The following is a 13,586-nucleotide window of genomic DNA, read 5'->3' on the forward strand; positions in this document are numbered from 1 at the left end:
TTCATCCAACACAGACTGGGAGGCTCATTACAACACAGAGCTTGCCTTCCTTCAGCTTGCCTTGTTACTGGGAGGCTCCAACACAGAGCTTGCCTTCATTACTGGGAGGCTCCAACAGAGCTTGCCTTCACTGGGAGCTTGCCTGGGAGGCTCCAACACAGAGCTTCTTCATTACTGGGAGGCTCCAACACAGAGCTTGCCTTCATTACTGGGAGGCTCCAACACAGAGCTTGCCTTCTCCAACACAGAGCTTTTCATTACTGGGAGGCTCCAACACAGAGCTTTCATTACTGGGAGGCTCCAACACAGAGCTTGCCTTCATTACTGGGAGGCTCCAACACAGAGCTTGCCTTCATTACTGGGAGGCTCCAACACAGAGCTTGCCTTCATTACTGGGAGGCTCCAACACAGAGCTTGCCTTCATTACTGGGAGGCTCCAACACAGAGCTTGCCTTCATTACTGGGAGGCTCCAACACAGAGCTTGCCTTCATTACTGGGAGGCTCCAACACAGAGCTTGCCTTCATTACTGGGAGGCTCCAACACAGAGCTTGCCTTCATTACTGGGAGGCTCCAACACAGAGATTACTGGGAGGCTCCAACACAGAGCTTGCCTTCATTACTGGGAGGCTCCAACACAGAGCTTGCCTTCATTACTGGGAGGCTCCAACACAGAGCTTGCTTTATTACTGGGAGGCTCCAACACAGAGCTTGCTTTCTATTACTGGGAGGCTCCAACACAGAGCTTGCTTTCTATTACTGGGAGGCTCCAACACAGAGCTTGCTTTCTATTTGGGAGGCTCCAACACAGAGCTTGCTTTCTATTACTGGGAGGCTCCAACACAGAGCTTGCCTTCTATTACTGGGGGAGGCTCCAACACAGAGCTTGCCTTTCATTACTGGGAGGCTCCAACACAGAGCTTGCCTTCTATTACTGGGAGGCTCCAACACAGAGCTTGCCTTCTATTACTGGGAGGCTCCAACACAGAGCTTGCCTTCTTATTACTGGGAGGCTCCAACACAGAGCTTGCCTTCTATTACTGGGAGGCTCCAACACAGAGCTTGCCTTCTATTACTGGGAGGCTCCAACACAGAGCTTGCCTTCTATTACTGGGAGGCTCCAACACAGAGCTTGCCTTCTATTACTGGGAGGCTCCAACACAGAGCTTGCCTTCCAGTCCAAACAGCCTGATTTGATTCAGCTTGCGTTGTTATTCCTTTCAGAGGACTATCTGATTTTGCCGTTCTGATACGGTTATTCGATCCACAAAAGAGAACCCATCTGGTCCAAGGCAAGCTCCGAGGTTTTGCTAAATGAGATAAAGATTAGGTTAACTACTCCCTTTTCCAAAACACTAATTGTTCCCTCTGACAAACAAAGCTGGGTCATGTCTTTGTGTTTTGTCACTGTTGTATCTCTGGATGAGTTTGTACTGTAGCTAAGTTGATTCAATTTGGGGTACAAATTAATTTACAGCCAGTTGATCCATCTGGGATATCTCAACCTGTCAATCTAGAAGTATGCCTATGTTGTTTCCAGAAAGCATAGCCTACTCTTCTGTACTGGTGTATGCTACTTACTCAACCTTTCTCATGGGGTGTATGCTACTTACTCAACCTTTGTCATGGGGTGGATCCTACTTACTCAACCTTTGTCATGGGGTGGATCCTACTTACTCAACCTTTGTCATGGGGTGGATCCTACTTACTCAACCTTTGTCATGGGGTGGATCCTACTTACTCAACCTTTGTCATGGGGTGGATACTCAACCTTTGTCATGGGGTGGATCCTACTTACTCAACCTTTGTCATGGGGTGGATCCTACTTACTCAACCTTTGTCATGGGGTGGATCCTACTTACTCAACCTTTGTCATGGGGTGGATCCTACTTACTCAACCTTTGTCATGGGGGGGATCTACTGATATGACACTGCAGCGTAACAACCCTGACGGGTGTGTTGATATGGCACTGCAGCGTATTGATGGCTGAGCTCCAGTCAATGAACAGCATTCTTACGTAGGTATTCCTCTTGTCCAGATGGGATAGGGCCGTGAGATGCCGATTGCATCTGTGGATCTGTTTGGGTGGTATGCAAATTGCAGGGTGTCGGGTAAGGTGGAGGCGATATGATCCTTAACTAGCCTCCTAAAAGTACTTAATGATATGTCACGAACCGGCTCTAAGCCCCTAACAAAAAGGGAGACAACATGAAGATAAAGAATAACAAAATATATTTATTAACTGAAGTAAAGTAAATACAATTAACAATTGTGTGGTGTGTGTGTGGGCAGTAATTAGTAGTGTAAGTGAGTGGTCGCGTGTATACATGTGATGAGGGGTGTGTAAAGGTGTCAACGCAAACAAGCCAAATAGCCACAAAAATGACACAACCAAAATTTTCTGTGTCTGCATGGAGAGAGTCTCCCCAATGAATGGGGAAGAGGTGCATTTATCCTGGGACACACCCGAGCCCAGGTGTGTCCCATTTCGCTGATGACCCTCCCGGCTCTGCCCACTAACATCCTACTAAGGAATACAAGAGCAAAGAGTGAGAATTCGGCAGACAGAGTGAGAGGGTCGTCACAGATGACAGAAGTGAGTGCTACGGGGCGATAGTCATTTAGTTCACTTACCTTCGCTTTCTTGGGTACAGGAACAATGGTGGACATCTTGAAGCAAGTGGGGGCCGCAGACTGGGATAGGGAGCGATTGAATAGGTCCGTAAACACTCCAGCCAGCTGGAGGACGTGACTAGGGATGCTGTCTGGACCGGCAGCCTTGTGAGGGTTAGCACGCTTACTCACGGGCCTCCCGAGTGGTGCAGCGATCTAAGGCACTGCATCGCAATGCTAGCTGTGTCACTACAGATCCTGGTTCGATCACTGAATGTCGCAGCCAGGCCGTGCCCGGATGACCCATAAGGTGGTGCACAATTGGCTCAGCGTAGTCCGGGTTGGGGGAAGGTTTGGCCGGCCCAGTTGTCCTTGTCCCATCGCACTCTAGTGACTCCTGTGGCGGGCTGGGCGCAGTGCACGTTGACTCGGTCGCCAGTTGTACGGTTTTTCCTCCGACACATTGGTGCGGCTGGCTTCCGGGTTAAGCAAACATTGTGTCAAGAAGCAGGGGTCGTGTTTCGGAGGACGCATGGCTCTCGACCTTTGCCTCTCTCGATTCCGTACGGGAATTGTAGCGATGGGACAAGACTGTAACTACCAATTGGATAACATGAAATTGGGGAGAAAAAGGAGTAAAGCTTGTCCGGGAGCTGGTTTTCTCTTGATGATCTGTGATTCTCTGGAGTCTCGTGACTGAGCCGTTAAAATGCAACCCCACTTTGTCGCTGTACTGACGTGTTTGATTGCCTTAAGGAGGGCATAGCTGTACTGATTGTGTTCGATCATATTCCCAGTCACCTTGTCATGGTTAAATGCAGTGGTTCGCGCTTTAAGTTTTGCATGAATACTGCCACCTAGCCACAGTTTGTGGTTTGGATAGGTTTTAATTGTCACAGTGGGAACAACATCCCCTGTACACTTCCTGATGAACCAAGTCACTGTGTCAGTGTATACGTCAATATTATTCTGAGGCAACACAAAACATGTACCAGTCCGCGTGAAAATAGTCCTGAAGCATGGATTCCGATTGGTCAGACCAGCTTTGAATAGACTTTAGCACAGGTACTTCCTGTTTTGAGTTTCTGCCTATAGAATGGGGAGGAGCAACCCAGACAGGTGTGTTGATATTTACAGCGTAAATCCCTTTGTAATCCTTGCCCTAGCCATAAGCTCAGTTTCTAAATCCCAATTCCAATAAACAAATTGAAGCCAAGGTTTATGTTCGGCAAAAAGTGCAGCAGCATCCCCAGTCTGAAAATTACTGTGAGAAGATGAACTGAAAATCCATGCAAAGATTTTCCTCTCAATCTAATACATTTAGTCATTCTGTCAGCAACTTGGTATGCTCCACATCACTCCCCAATCCATTCAAAATCCTTTCACTCAGCTAAACATCTTTCTTAGCCATTGTGGCTTTCTCAAGAAATTGGCATAGGGCTGTTTTTGAAGGGAGGGCTCGCGTGACACTGCAGAAACCTCTCAAACATTGTGGTTTGGGGGAGTTTTTATAAACCAGACTGTAAATCCTGTGGGAGGGTAAAGCTACTCAATTCAGTGTTGGCTGAGTGGTGAGGCAGAGACTTGTTTAATCTATCAGTTTTGTCCTTTCCTCAGCATGCGGCTTTTGGAACCCCAGAATGGACAAGCACTTCACTGTGTGTGTGTACAGCCTGCCACGGAATGAAAGTGTTTGTTGTTTTGTGCGGAGTATGAGGGAACCTAGAAATAGAGTTAGTCGTTTCCCTGCGCCTCTGGTTCAGGAGGACGTCCTTCCCATTTCATTCTCCTTAGTCATTCAATACATGAAGCAACTTATCAATGAAAGTAGTCTAAATGTATCAGGTCATTTATCATGGTTTTTTATATTCTTGGACAGGCATGGTGAATAGAATTTCACAGTCCCGTATCATTCAGACAGTAAGATCGTTCAAGAGTATCTAAATCGTTATCACCCTCAGAGATCCTCAAGTTGGTGATGTACCCAACTGTTCCAGCCTCTCACCACGCACAAGGAAACAACCATGCTTTCATTGTTGATACCTTCAGCCTCTCTGCTCTCATAGAGGATCACTTAACATTTGCCTTGAACTTAAGTGGAACAAGCAATAATGCAAAATGTGCTTGTCTGTTCTGTTCACCATTCAGCCCTGTGCCTAAGTGAACACTACTACTGTACTATGCTCAAAGTACAGAGGATGTTAATGGCTTCGTGACCTTTAAACTCTTCAGTTCAGAGGTTGGCTAGGTTAATCCACTGTGAACATGAGAACATTTACTCCAGTATTAAAATCCCTATAGAATTTCTTAGACATGATTTACACTCCAACAGACTCTGAGACCCCAGCACCCAGCGTCTTAAAGGAGATTCTGTTGAGGCCCCAGCACCCAGCGTCATAAAGGAGATTCTGTTGAGGCCCCAGCACCCAGCGTCATAAAGGAGATTCTGTTGAGGCCTCAGCTCCCAGCATCTTAAAGGAGCTCTCTGAGACCTTGTGGTGAACAAAATACCTCTCCTACTGATGCATAGTGGTTGCCATCTGGGGAATCCTTTTAATTCAACACTTCCTGGACACTTAACCTGTCATCTTCACCCTGTTGTTTCTAATGTTGTTTCCATGCCACCACAACGGCCTCATTAATTTCCCAGGGATCTAAAGGAGGCCGTAAAATGAGTCACAGCCCAACTTGTGATCATACTTGCCTCCAATTTACAAAGGAAATATGATCGAGGAAGAGCGGCCGATTCTCTCCAGGGTAGTTTATTTTAGCCCTCTGTAGCCCGCTTGTTTTATTTACTTTCCATCTAGCCGATCTAGAAATCAAGAATGAGCAATGAGCGGACTGCAGTGTAGAAAATAATATTATTCTGCAGAAAGTTGCAGGACTAGCCAACTTCTGTAATGCCTGTCTGGAAATGTGGTTTGAGAAGCAAAGTGCATTAGAAGAGTTGTGTTCTGTTCTGTTTACGTATGTCTTTACATGGCTTTCACTTTGAGGATAGGGTTCTTTGTGTAGGCTTGTCTTCTGGCTCACTGTGTCTCCATAAGGCCCAGGAACAGAACAGGTTGACAGCAGGCTGATTACCTGTCCTGTCCCATTCACTCAGCACACTGCAGCCACAGTTTGGCCACGTCATGCATCATAAACTGACACAGAGTGATTACGATGTCATTAGGCCCCTCTCACCGCAGCTCGCCGCCACATTGATTTGCTAGCTCCTCTCTCCTAGGGAGTGAACAAATACCTTTCGGAGGCTAGTAGGGAGAAATGGCCTTTCAAGCGCATTTCAAAAGCCATTTGGAAAGATTCATATATTTTACAGGAGAAATAATGTACATATATTGTCTCTCCACAAATATACCTACAGATCAAACTGTAATGATGGTATTCTGAGTATTCGGGCTCCATTCTGTCACACGGTTCCGGCCACATTCTGTCACACAGTTCCGGGTTAAAGTTTGGACAACTACTCATTCAAGGGTTTTTCTTTTTTACTATTTTCTACATTGTAGAATAATAGGGAAGTCCCAAACTATGAAATAACACATACGGAATCATGTAGTAACCAAAAAAGTATTAAACAAATCAAAATATATTTTATATTAGAGTTTCTTCAAAGTAGCCACCCTTTGCCTTGATGACAGAATTGCACTCTCTTGGCATTCTCTTAACCTCTAGGGGGCGTGGGACGGTAGCGTCCCACCTGGCCAACATCCAGTGAAATTGCAGAGCGCCAAATTCAAAAACAGAAATACTCATTATAAAAATTCACAAAACATACTAGTGTTATACATCGGTTTAAAGATTAACTTCTTGTTAATCCAACCGTTGTCAGATTTCAAAAAGGCTTTACGGCGAAAGCATACCATGCGATTATCTGAGAACAGCACCCAGCAGACAAATCATTACAAACAGTTACCAACCAAGTAGAGGAGTTAGACAAGTCAAAATAGCGATAAAATGTATCACTTACCTTTGGTCTTCATATGGTTGCACTCACAAGACTCCCATTTACTCAATAAATGTTTGTTTTGTTCGATAAAGTCCCTCTTTGATAGAATCATTTGTATGTTTAAGATAATGACTAAAGTGTTCCACCCTGAAACTGTAACTGTGTGAAATGTGTTAGAATCATAAGAATATAATCTGATGTGTGTAAGAATTATAACTAGGGCATTGTATTCTTTTGTAGCTATGCAAGCAGGGAGCAACTATGAGACGAGAACTATGAATGGGGATAGTGGGAAAGGCTTCTCCCTGCTTAGGCAGGCAGAATTTATGATAAGAAACTTGTGTGTGTATAAAAAGGTTCGCTCTGCTCTTGGAGGGCAGAGCACTCTCTGAATAAAGGATTGATCTATTGCAGACTGGGACTTTGTCTAATTCTTCATTAACCAGAGCCTTACAACCTCTGGGAATTGGTCAAAGCTATAAAATAGTTCAGTTAGAACATTGGGATAAAAATTCTCATGACACTCTTTATTATCATTATTATTTATTTATTATTATAGCTCAAAGGTAGTCAAAACAGGCAGACGAAAAATCCTAAAAGTATCAGTAAAGTTCATAGAAGCATGTCAAACGATGTTTATAATCAATCCTCAGGTTTTTTTTTTTGTCATAATAATCAATATTTCAACCAGACAAAAGCTTTGTCAATATAAAAGGAAATCAAGAAAGGCGCGCTCTCGGTCGTGCTCATGGAAAAACCTCTGGGACACTGCAGTGTCCACTCATTCAGTGGTCTTACTCACTCATTTTTCAGAATACAAGCCTGAAACAATTTCTAAAGATTGTTGACATCTAGTGGAAGCCATAGGAAGTGCAATTTGAGTCCTAAGTCAATGGAATCTGTATAGGCAGTCAATGGAAAACTACAAACATTTTAAAAATCCCACTTCCTGGATGGATTTTTCTCAGGATTTCGCCTGCCATTTCAGTTCTGTTATACTCATAGACATTATTTTAACAGTTTTAGAAACTTGAGTGTTTTCTATCCAAATCGACTAATTATATGCATATCTTAGCTTCTGGGCCTGAGTAGCAGACAGTTTACTTTGGGTGCGCTTTTCATCCGGAGGTGAAAATAGTGCCCCCTACCCTAGTGAGGTTAACCAGCTTCACGAGGAATGCTTTTCCAAAAGTCTTGAAGGAGTTCCCACGTATGCTGAGCACTTGTTGGCTGCTTTAACTTCACTCTGTGGTCCAACTCATCTCAAACCATCTCAATTGGCTTGAGGTCGGGTGATGGTGGAGGCTAGGTCATCTGATGCAGCACTCCATCACTCTCCTTTTTGGTCAAATAGCCCTTACACAGCCTGGAGGTGTGTTTTGGGTCATTGTCCTGTGGAAAACAAATAGTCCCACTAAGCACAAACCAGATGGGATGGTGTATTGATGCAGTATGCTGTGGTAGCCATGCTGATTGTGTGCCTTGAATTCTAAATAAATCAGACTGTCACCAGCAAAGCCCCATCACACCTTCTCTGCGTCTCACAAAGACACAGCGGTTGGAAGTAAAAATCAAAGAATGTGGACTCATCAGACCAAAGGACAGATTTCCACTGGTCTAATGTCCATTGCTCGTGATTCTTGACCCAAGCAGGTCTCTTCTTCTTCTCTTCCACTTTAGTAGTGGTTTCTCTGCAGCAATTTGACCATGGAGGCCTGATTCACAGTCTCCTCTGAACAGTTACTATTGAGATGTGTCTGTTACTTGAACTCTGAAGCATTTATTTAGGCTGTAGCCAGTGGGTTTGGATAACCTGTAGCCAGTGGGTTTGGCGACGAGTATGAAGCGAGGGCCAACCAACGAGAGCGAACAGGTCGCAATGGTGGGTAGTGTATGGGGCTTTAGTGACAAAACGGATGGCACTGTGATAGACTGCATCCAGTTTGTTGAGTAGAGTTATCCTCCTCATGAGAGAAATTACAAAAATGTCTGAAAGATATCTGGGTTTTAGGTAACGGAATCACAAGGCAGAAAGCAATATTTCTTAAACTTACAGAAAGTAAAACATTTCTCAAATGAAAAATGTGCTATTAGTTTGCTGTGGTGTTTACGTCAACGTTATTGTGGTTTGATGCATTTCTGATACCTTAAGACGTTTTCTGGTAGATGTTTATCGACAAATCAAAGCCTTTTACTTCTGCCCCCCAAAAATTGTGATGGAGTTTGGTTGAAAAATGTATCTATCCTTAATTTCCCCAAAAGATGCACTCTTAGCTTTCATTCTACACCCAGTTTAATATGCTCCTATGAACTTCTCATGTTGATTCTTATGGGTCCTTTTACATGGAAATGCATAAAAGTGGTGGCAGGCAAATTGTTGTATTTAAACATTATTCATGCGGTCAATAGGCCTATAAGCTGCATGTCAATTGTTATTTACTCAAGCCTAATTGGATCCTGCATTTGCAAAAAAAAAAAAAAAAAAATTGGAGCAGGGAGTGGTTTATGCCCAATTAATGCACAGTGTTTGGCTGTGCCCTGTTCCTCACGCAGATCAGAGCTAATCATTTTGAAGCACTCTAATGTTGACTGCCTTGAATTAATGAGCACTGAGCTCAGTGTCACCATGGAGCTTAAATCAGCCAGTATCGCTCTCGCGCGGTATCTCTCTCTCTCTCTCTGATGCATTGAGCGCACACACACCGTCTCTCTTTTCCCTGTACCGTCATAGTGCCTCGGAATCAATTACTGTCCCTTGCCGCCTGTTCCTTCACCACAACCAAGTCTTTAATTGAGGGAATTGACAATCAGTCCATGAGATGATGCGGTGTCAGATCTGGCTGAATTAGTGATGATCAGTCCATGCGATGATGCGGTGTCAGATCTGGCTGAATGAGTGATGATCGGTCCATGCGATGATGCGGTGTCCGATCTGGCTGAATGAGTGATCAGTCCATGATATGATGTGGTGTCAGATCTGTGTGGCAAGAGAAGAGCGAGAGAGAGGAGAGGGAGACCAGAGAAGGGAGAGTGCTTAACACCAGTCTCTCGCTCCTTCTCTGACCGCCAGTGGTTGGGATTGAAGCAGTTCAATGCCTTCCTGTCTGCTAATCATGGTGGTGGAGCAGAGAGAGGAAGGAGAGAGGGGCCAAGTCCACACAACCACCCTTTGACTAATCAAGGCATCAGTTTACATCAAGGCCTTACTGGCATTCCTGGATGTCTCCCATGCGTTGAGACGCACTTCCTCTCTGTGGCATCCCCTCCCACACAGTATCTGCTGCTGTATACAGAGCTTTTTAAGTGATGTCTCGTGTGTCTTCCCCCTTCTCTCTTGCAGATGGAATCTCCTGTCTCCACACCGGCCCCTCCCGCCCTCCACCTCCTGGCCGCCGTGGGCGACAACATCGCGTCCCCGTGCGAGCAGATAATGGTGCGCACGCGCTCGGTGGCGTCCAACACATCAGACGCGTCCCTGGCCACGGAGCCTGATTGCCTTGGTCCCTGCGAGCCCGGGACTAGTGTCAACCTGGAGGGCATTGTGTGGCAAGAGACCGAAGACGGTGAGTAGGCTAACATTAGCCACTGCATAGCTGGTGTTCCTTTTGAACAGACAGAACAGCTGTGTTGTATTGGGCCTCAACATGTTTTGTTCATTCTGGGCCTTGAAGATAACAGAAAGCACTTGTTTTACTCTGCCCACGGGTAAAGACGCACAAGTGCATCACCTCTAACATTGGCTCATTCAAGCCTTCCACTGAGGTCAAAGTTCAAGGTCTGTTATTATAGTCCCACTAGCTTTCTCAGGAATTTGCCTAAAGGTTCATGTTATGCTGCAAAGACTGACCTATTGAAGGTCTCCTGACTCAAACCATGACTGGTGAAGCTGCTTTCAGTCAATGAAATCACACAACTGTGGGTGGGTTTGGCCTCTTTACATTCCATGTTATACAATTCGGCCAATTTTAGCAGTAGTTGGCACTTGGCAGGTAGATGGGATCTTCCTGGATAGAAAGATGAGCAGTTTCTGGATGGCCTTAATGATTTATTAATATCCATACTCAACAGAACCCCTGGCTACATAAAGCCAGACTTCTTTTCAACTCTGCCTGATGGGTAGTAGGGCATTGGCAACTCTCCCACAACGTCGGTCTGAGTGAAATGCTACTTCTTTGATCACACACATGCAATACATTCATTTAATTTGAAATGTGTATCACCAGCAGACCCAGTTTACAGGGCCTGAATAACTTGCCCTAATCTTCTGTCACACATGCAAAATAATGCAAACACCTAATCTTCAAAGCGGTGCATGTTCAATCGCTCGGTAGGCATGCGGGGTACAAATCGCCCACACAGCCACAGTCAGTGTGCCCTTCGATGCGCTTGTTCTGAGCCACTGAATATAAAGGCCGCCGCCTCATCAACATTCCCAGTCCTCCATAGCGGCTCCAGCCGTGGGCACTGGGTCTTATTCATCCCAGTCCTCCATGGCGGCTCCAGCCGTGGGCACTGGGTCTTATTCATCCCAGTCCTCCATGGCGGCTCCAGCCGTGGGCACTGGGTCTTATTCATCCCAGTCCTCCATTGCGGCTCCAGCCTCAGGGAGAGCACACAGCCAGCTGCCCCCTGACTCGGTCTCCCAGCAAGGAAGAGAAAGCGACTGCCGGGTCAGGGAGGTTGTTGGGAAGATGAGGAGGAAGCTCCAGACAAGGCTACAACATCTGTTAGTGACATGTCTGTAGCTGCAAGCCAGCACCTACTATGAGTGCTGTTTGGTTCGCTCTCCCTGGGTGCTGTTTCAAATCAAATTTATTTGTCACATACACATGGTTATAAGATGTTAATGCGAGTGTAGCGAAATGCTTGTGCTTCTAGTTCCGACAATGCAGTAATAACCAACAAGTAATCTAACCTAACAATTCCAAAACAACTACCTTATACACACAAGTGTAAAGGGATAAAGAATATGTACATAAGGATATACGAATGAGTGATGGTACAGAACGGCATAGGCAAGATGCAGTAGATGGTATCGAGTACAGTATATACATATGAGATGAGTAATGTAGGGTATGTAAACAAAGTGGCATAGTTTAAAGTGGCTAGTGATACATGTATTACATAAAGATGCAGTAGATGATATAGAGTACAGTATATACATATTCATATGAGATGAGTAATGTAGGGTATGTAAACATTATATTAAGTAGCATTGTTTAAAGTGGCTAGTGATATAATTTCCATCAATTCCCATTATTAAAGTGGCTGGAGTTGAGTCAGTGTGTCGGCAGCAGCCACTCAATGTTAGTGGTGGCTGTTTAACAGTCTGATGGCCTTGAGATAGAAGCTGTTTTTCAGTCTCTCGGTCCCTGCTTTGATGCACCTGTACTGACCTCACCTTGTGGATGGTAGCGGGGTGAACAGGCAGTGGCTCGGGTGGTTGTTGTCCTTGATTTTTATTATGGCCTTCCTGTGACATCGGGTGGTGTAGGTGTCCTGGAGGGCAGGTAGTTTGCCCCCAGGGATGCGTTGTGCAGACCTCACTACCCTCTGGAGAGCCTTACGGTTGTGGGCGGAGCAGTTGCCGTACCAGGCGGTGATACAGCCCGACAGGATGCTCTCGATTGTGCATCTGTAGAAGTTTGTGAGTGCTTTTGGTGACAACCCGAACTTCTTCAGCCTCCTGAGGTTGAAGAGGCGCTGCTGCGCCTTCTTCACAACGCTGTCTGTGTGAGTGGACCAATTCAGTTTGTCCGTGATGTGTATGCCGAGGAACTTAACTGGCTACCCTCTCCACTACTGTCCCATCGATGTGGATAGGGGGGTGCTCCCTCTGCTGTTTCCTGAAGTCCACAATCATCTCCTTTGTTTTGTTGACGTTGAGTGTGAGGTTATTTTCCTGACACCACACTCCGAGGGGCCTCACCTCCCTGTAGGCCGTCTCGTCGTTGTTGGTAATCAAGCCTACCACTGTAGTGTCGTCCACAAACTTGATGATTGAGTTGGAGGCGTGCATGGCCACGCAGTCGTGGGTGAACAGGGAGTACAGGAGAGGGCTCAGAACGCACCCTTGTGGGGCCCCAGTGTTGAGGATCAGCGGGGTGGAGATGTTGTGACCTACCCTCACCACCTGGAGGCGGCCCGTCAGGAAGTCCAGTACCCAATTGCACAGGGCGGGGTCGAGGGTACTATAGTGTTAAATGCTGAGCTGTAGTCGATGAACAGCATTCTCACATAGGTATTCCTCTTGTCCAGATGGGTTAGGGCAGTGTGCAGTGTGGTTGAGATTGCGTCGTCTGTGGACCTATTTGGGCGGTAAGCAAATTTGAGTGGGTCTAGGGTGTCGGGTAGGGTGGAGGTGATATGGTCCTTGACTAGTCTCTCAAAGCACTTCATGATGACGGATGTGAGTGCTACGGGGCGGAGCGGTAGTCGTTTAGCTCAGTTACCTTAGCTTTCTCGGTCTCCCTGGGTGCTGTTTGGTTCCCTCTCCCTGGGTGCTGTTCGGTAGTGGTTGATAGAACCCAGTGTGTTAATGGGATTCCACTCTGCTGGGCTCAGGGAGGAGGTTGCAGGGGGTCTGTGGTTTCAGAGCAGGGAGGAGGTGGGAGGGGGTCAGTGGTTTCAGAGCAGGGAGGAGGTGGGAGGGGGTCAGTGGTTTCAGAGCAGGGAGGAGGTGGGAGGGGGGGGTCAGTAGTTTCAGAGCAGGGAGGAGGTGGGAGGGGGTCAGTGGTTTCAGAGCAGGTGGGAGGGGGTCAGTGGTTTCAGAGCAGGGAGGAGGTGGGAGGGGGTCAGTGTTTTCAGAGCAGGGAGGAGGTGGGAGGGGGTCAGTGGTTTCAGAGCAGGGAGGAGGTGGGAGGGGGTCAGTGGTTTCAGGTGGGAGGTGGGAGGTGGTTTCAGAGCAGGGAGGAGGTGGGATGGGGTCAGTGGTTTCAGAGCAGGGAGGAGGTGGGAGGGGGTCAGTGGTTTCAGAGCAGGGAGGAGGTGGGAGGGGGTCAGTGGTTTCAGAGCAGGG

General features: G+C 46.5%; 1 protein-coding gene across 1 annotated transcript in view; it reads left to right on the forward strand.

Annotated features, from left to right (window-relative positions):
- Positions 1-10,160, forward strand: part of LOC112241677 (zinc finger protein 609) — a 61,631-nt gene extending 51,471 nt beyond the window's left edge. Inside the window, exon 3 of the mRNA XM_042316044.1 lies at positions 9,909-10,160. Coding sequence (XP_042171978.1) covers positions 9,909-10,139 — 231 coding nt within the window. The 3' untranslated portion in view covers positions 10,140-10,160. The remainder of the gene's footprint in view (positions 1-9,908) is intronic.
- Positions 10,161-13,586: the final 3,426 nt, after the last annotated feature.

The sequence above is a fragment of the Oncorhynchus tshawytscha genome, unplaced genomic scaffold (genome assembly GCF_018296145.1).
Source record: "Oncorhynchus tshawytscha isolate Ot180627B unplaced genomic scaffold, Otsh_v2.0 Un_contig_14872_pilon_pilon, whole genome shotgun sequence".
Taxonomy (NCBI): domain Eukaryota; kingdom Metazoa; phylum Chordata; class Actinopteri; order Salmoniformes; family Salmonidae; genus Oncorhynchus; species Oncorhynchus tshawytscha.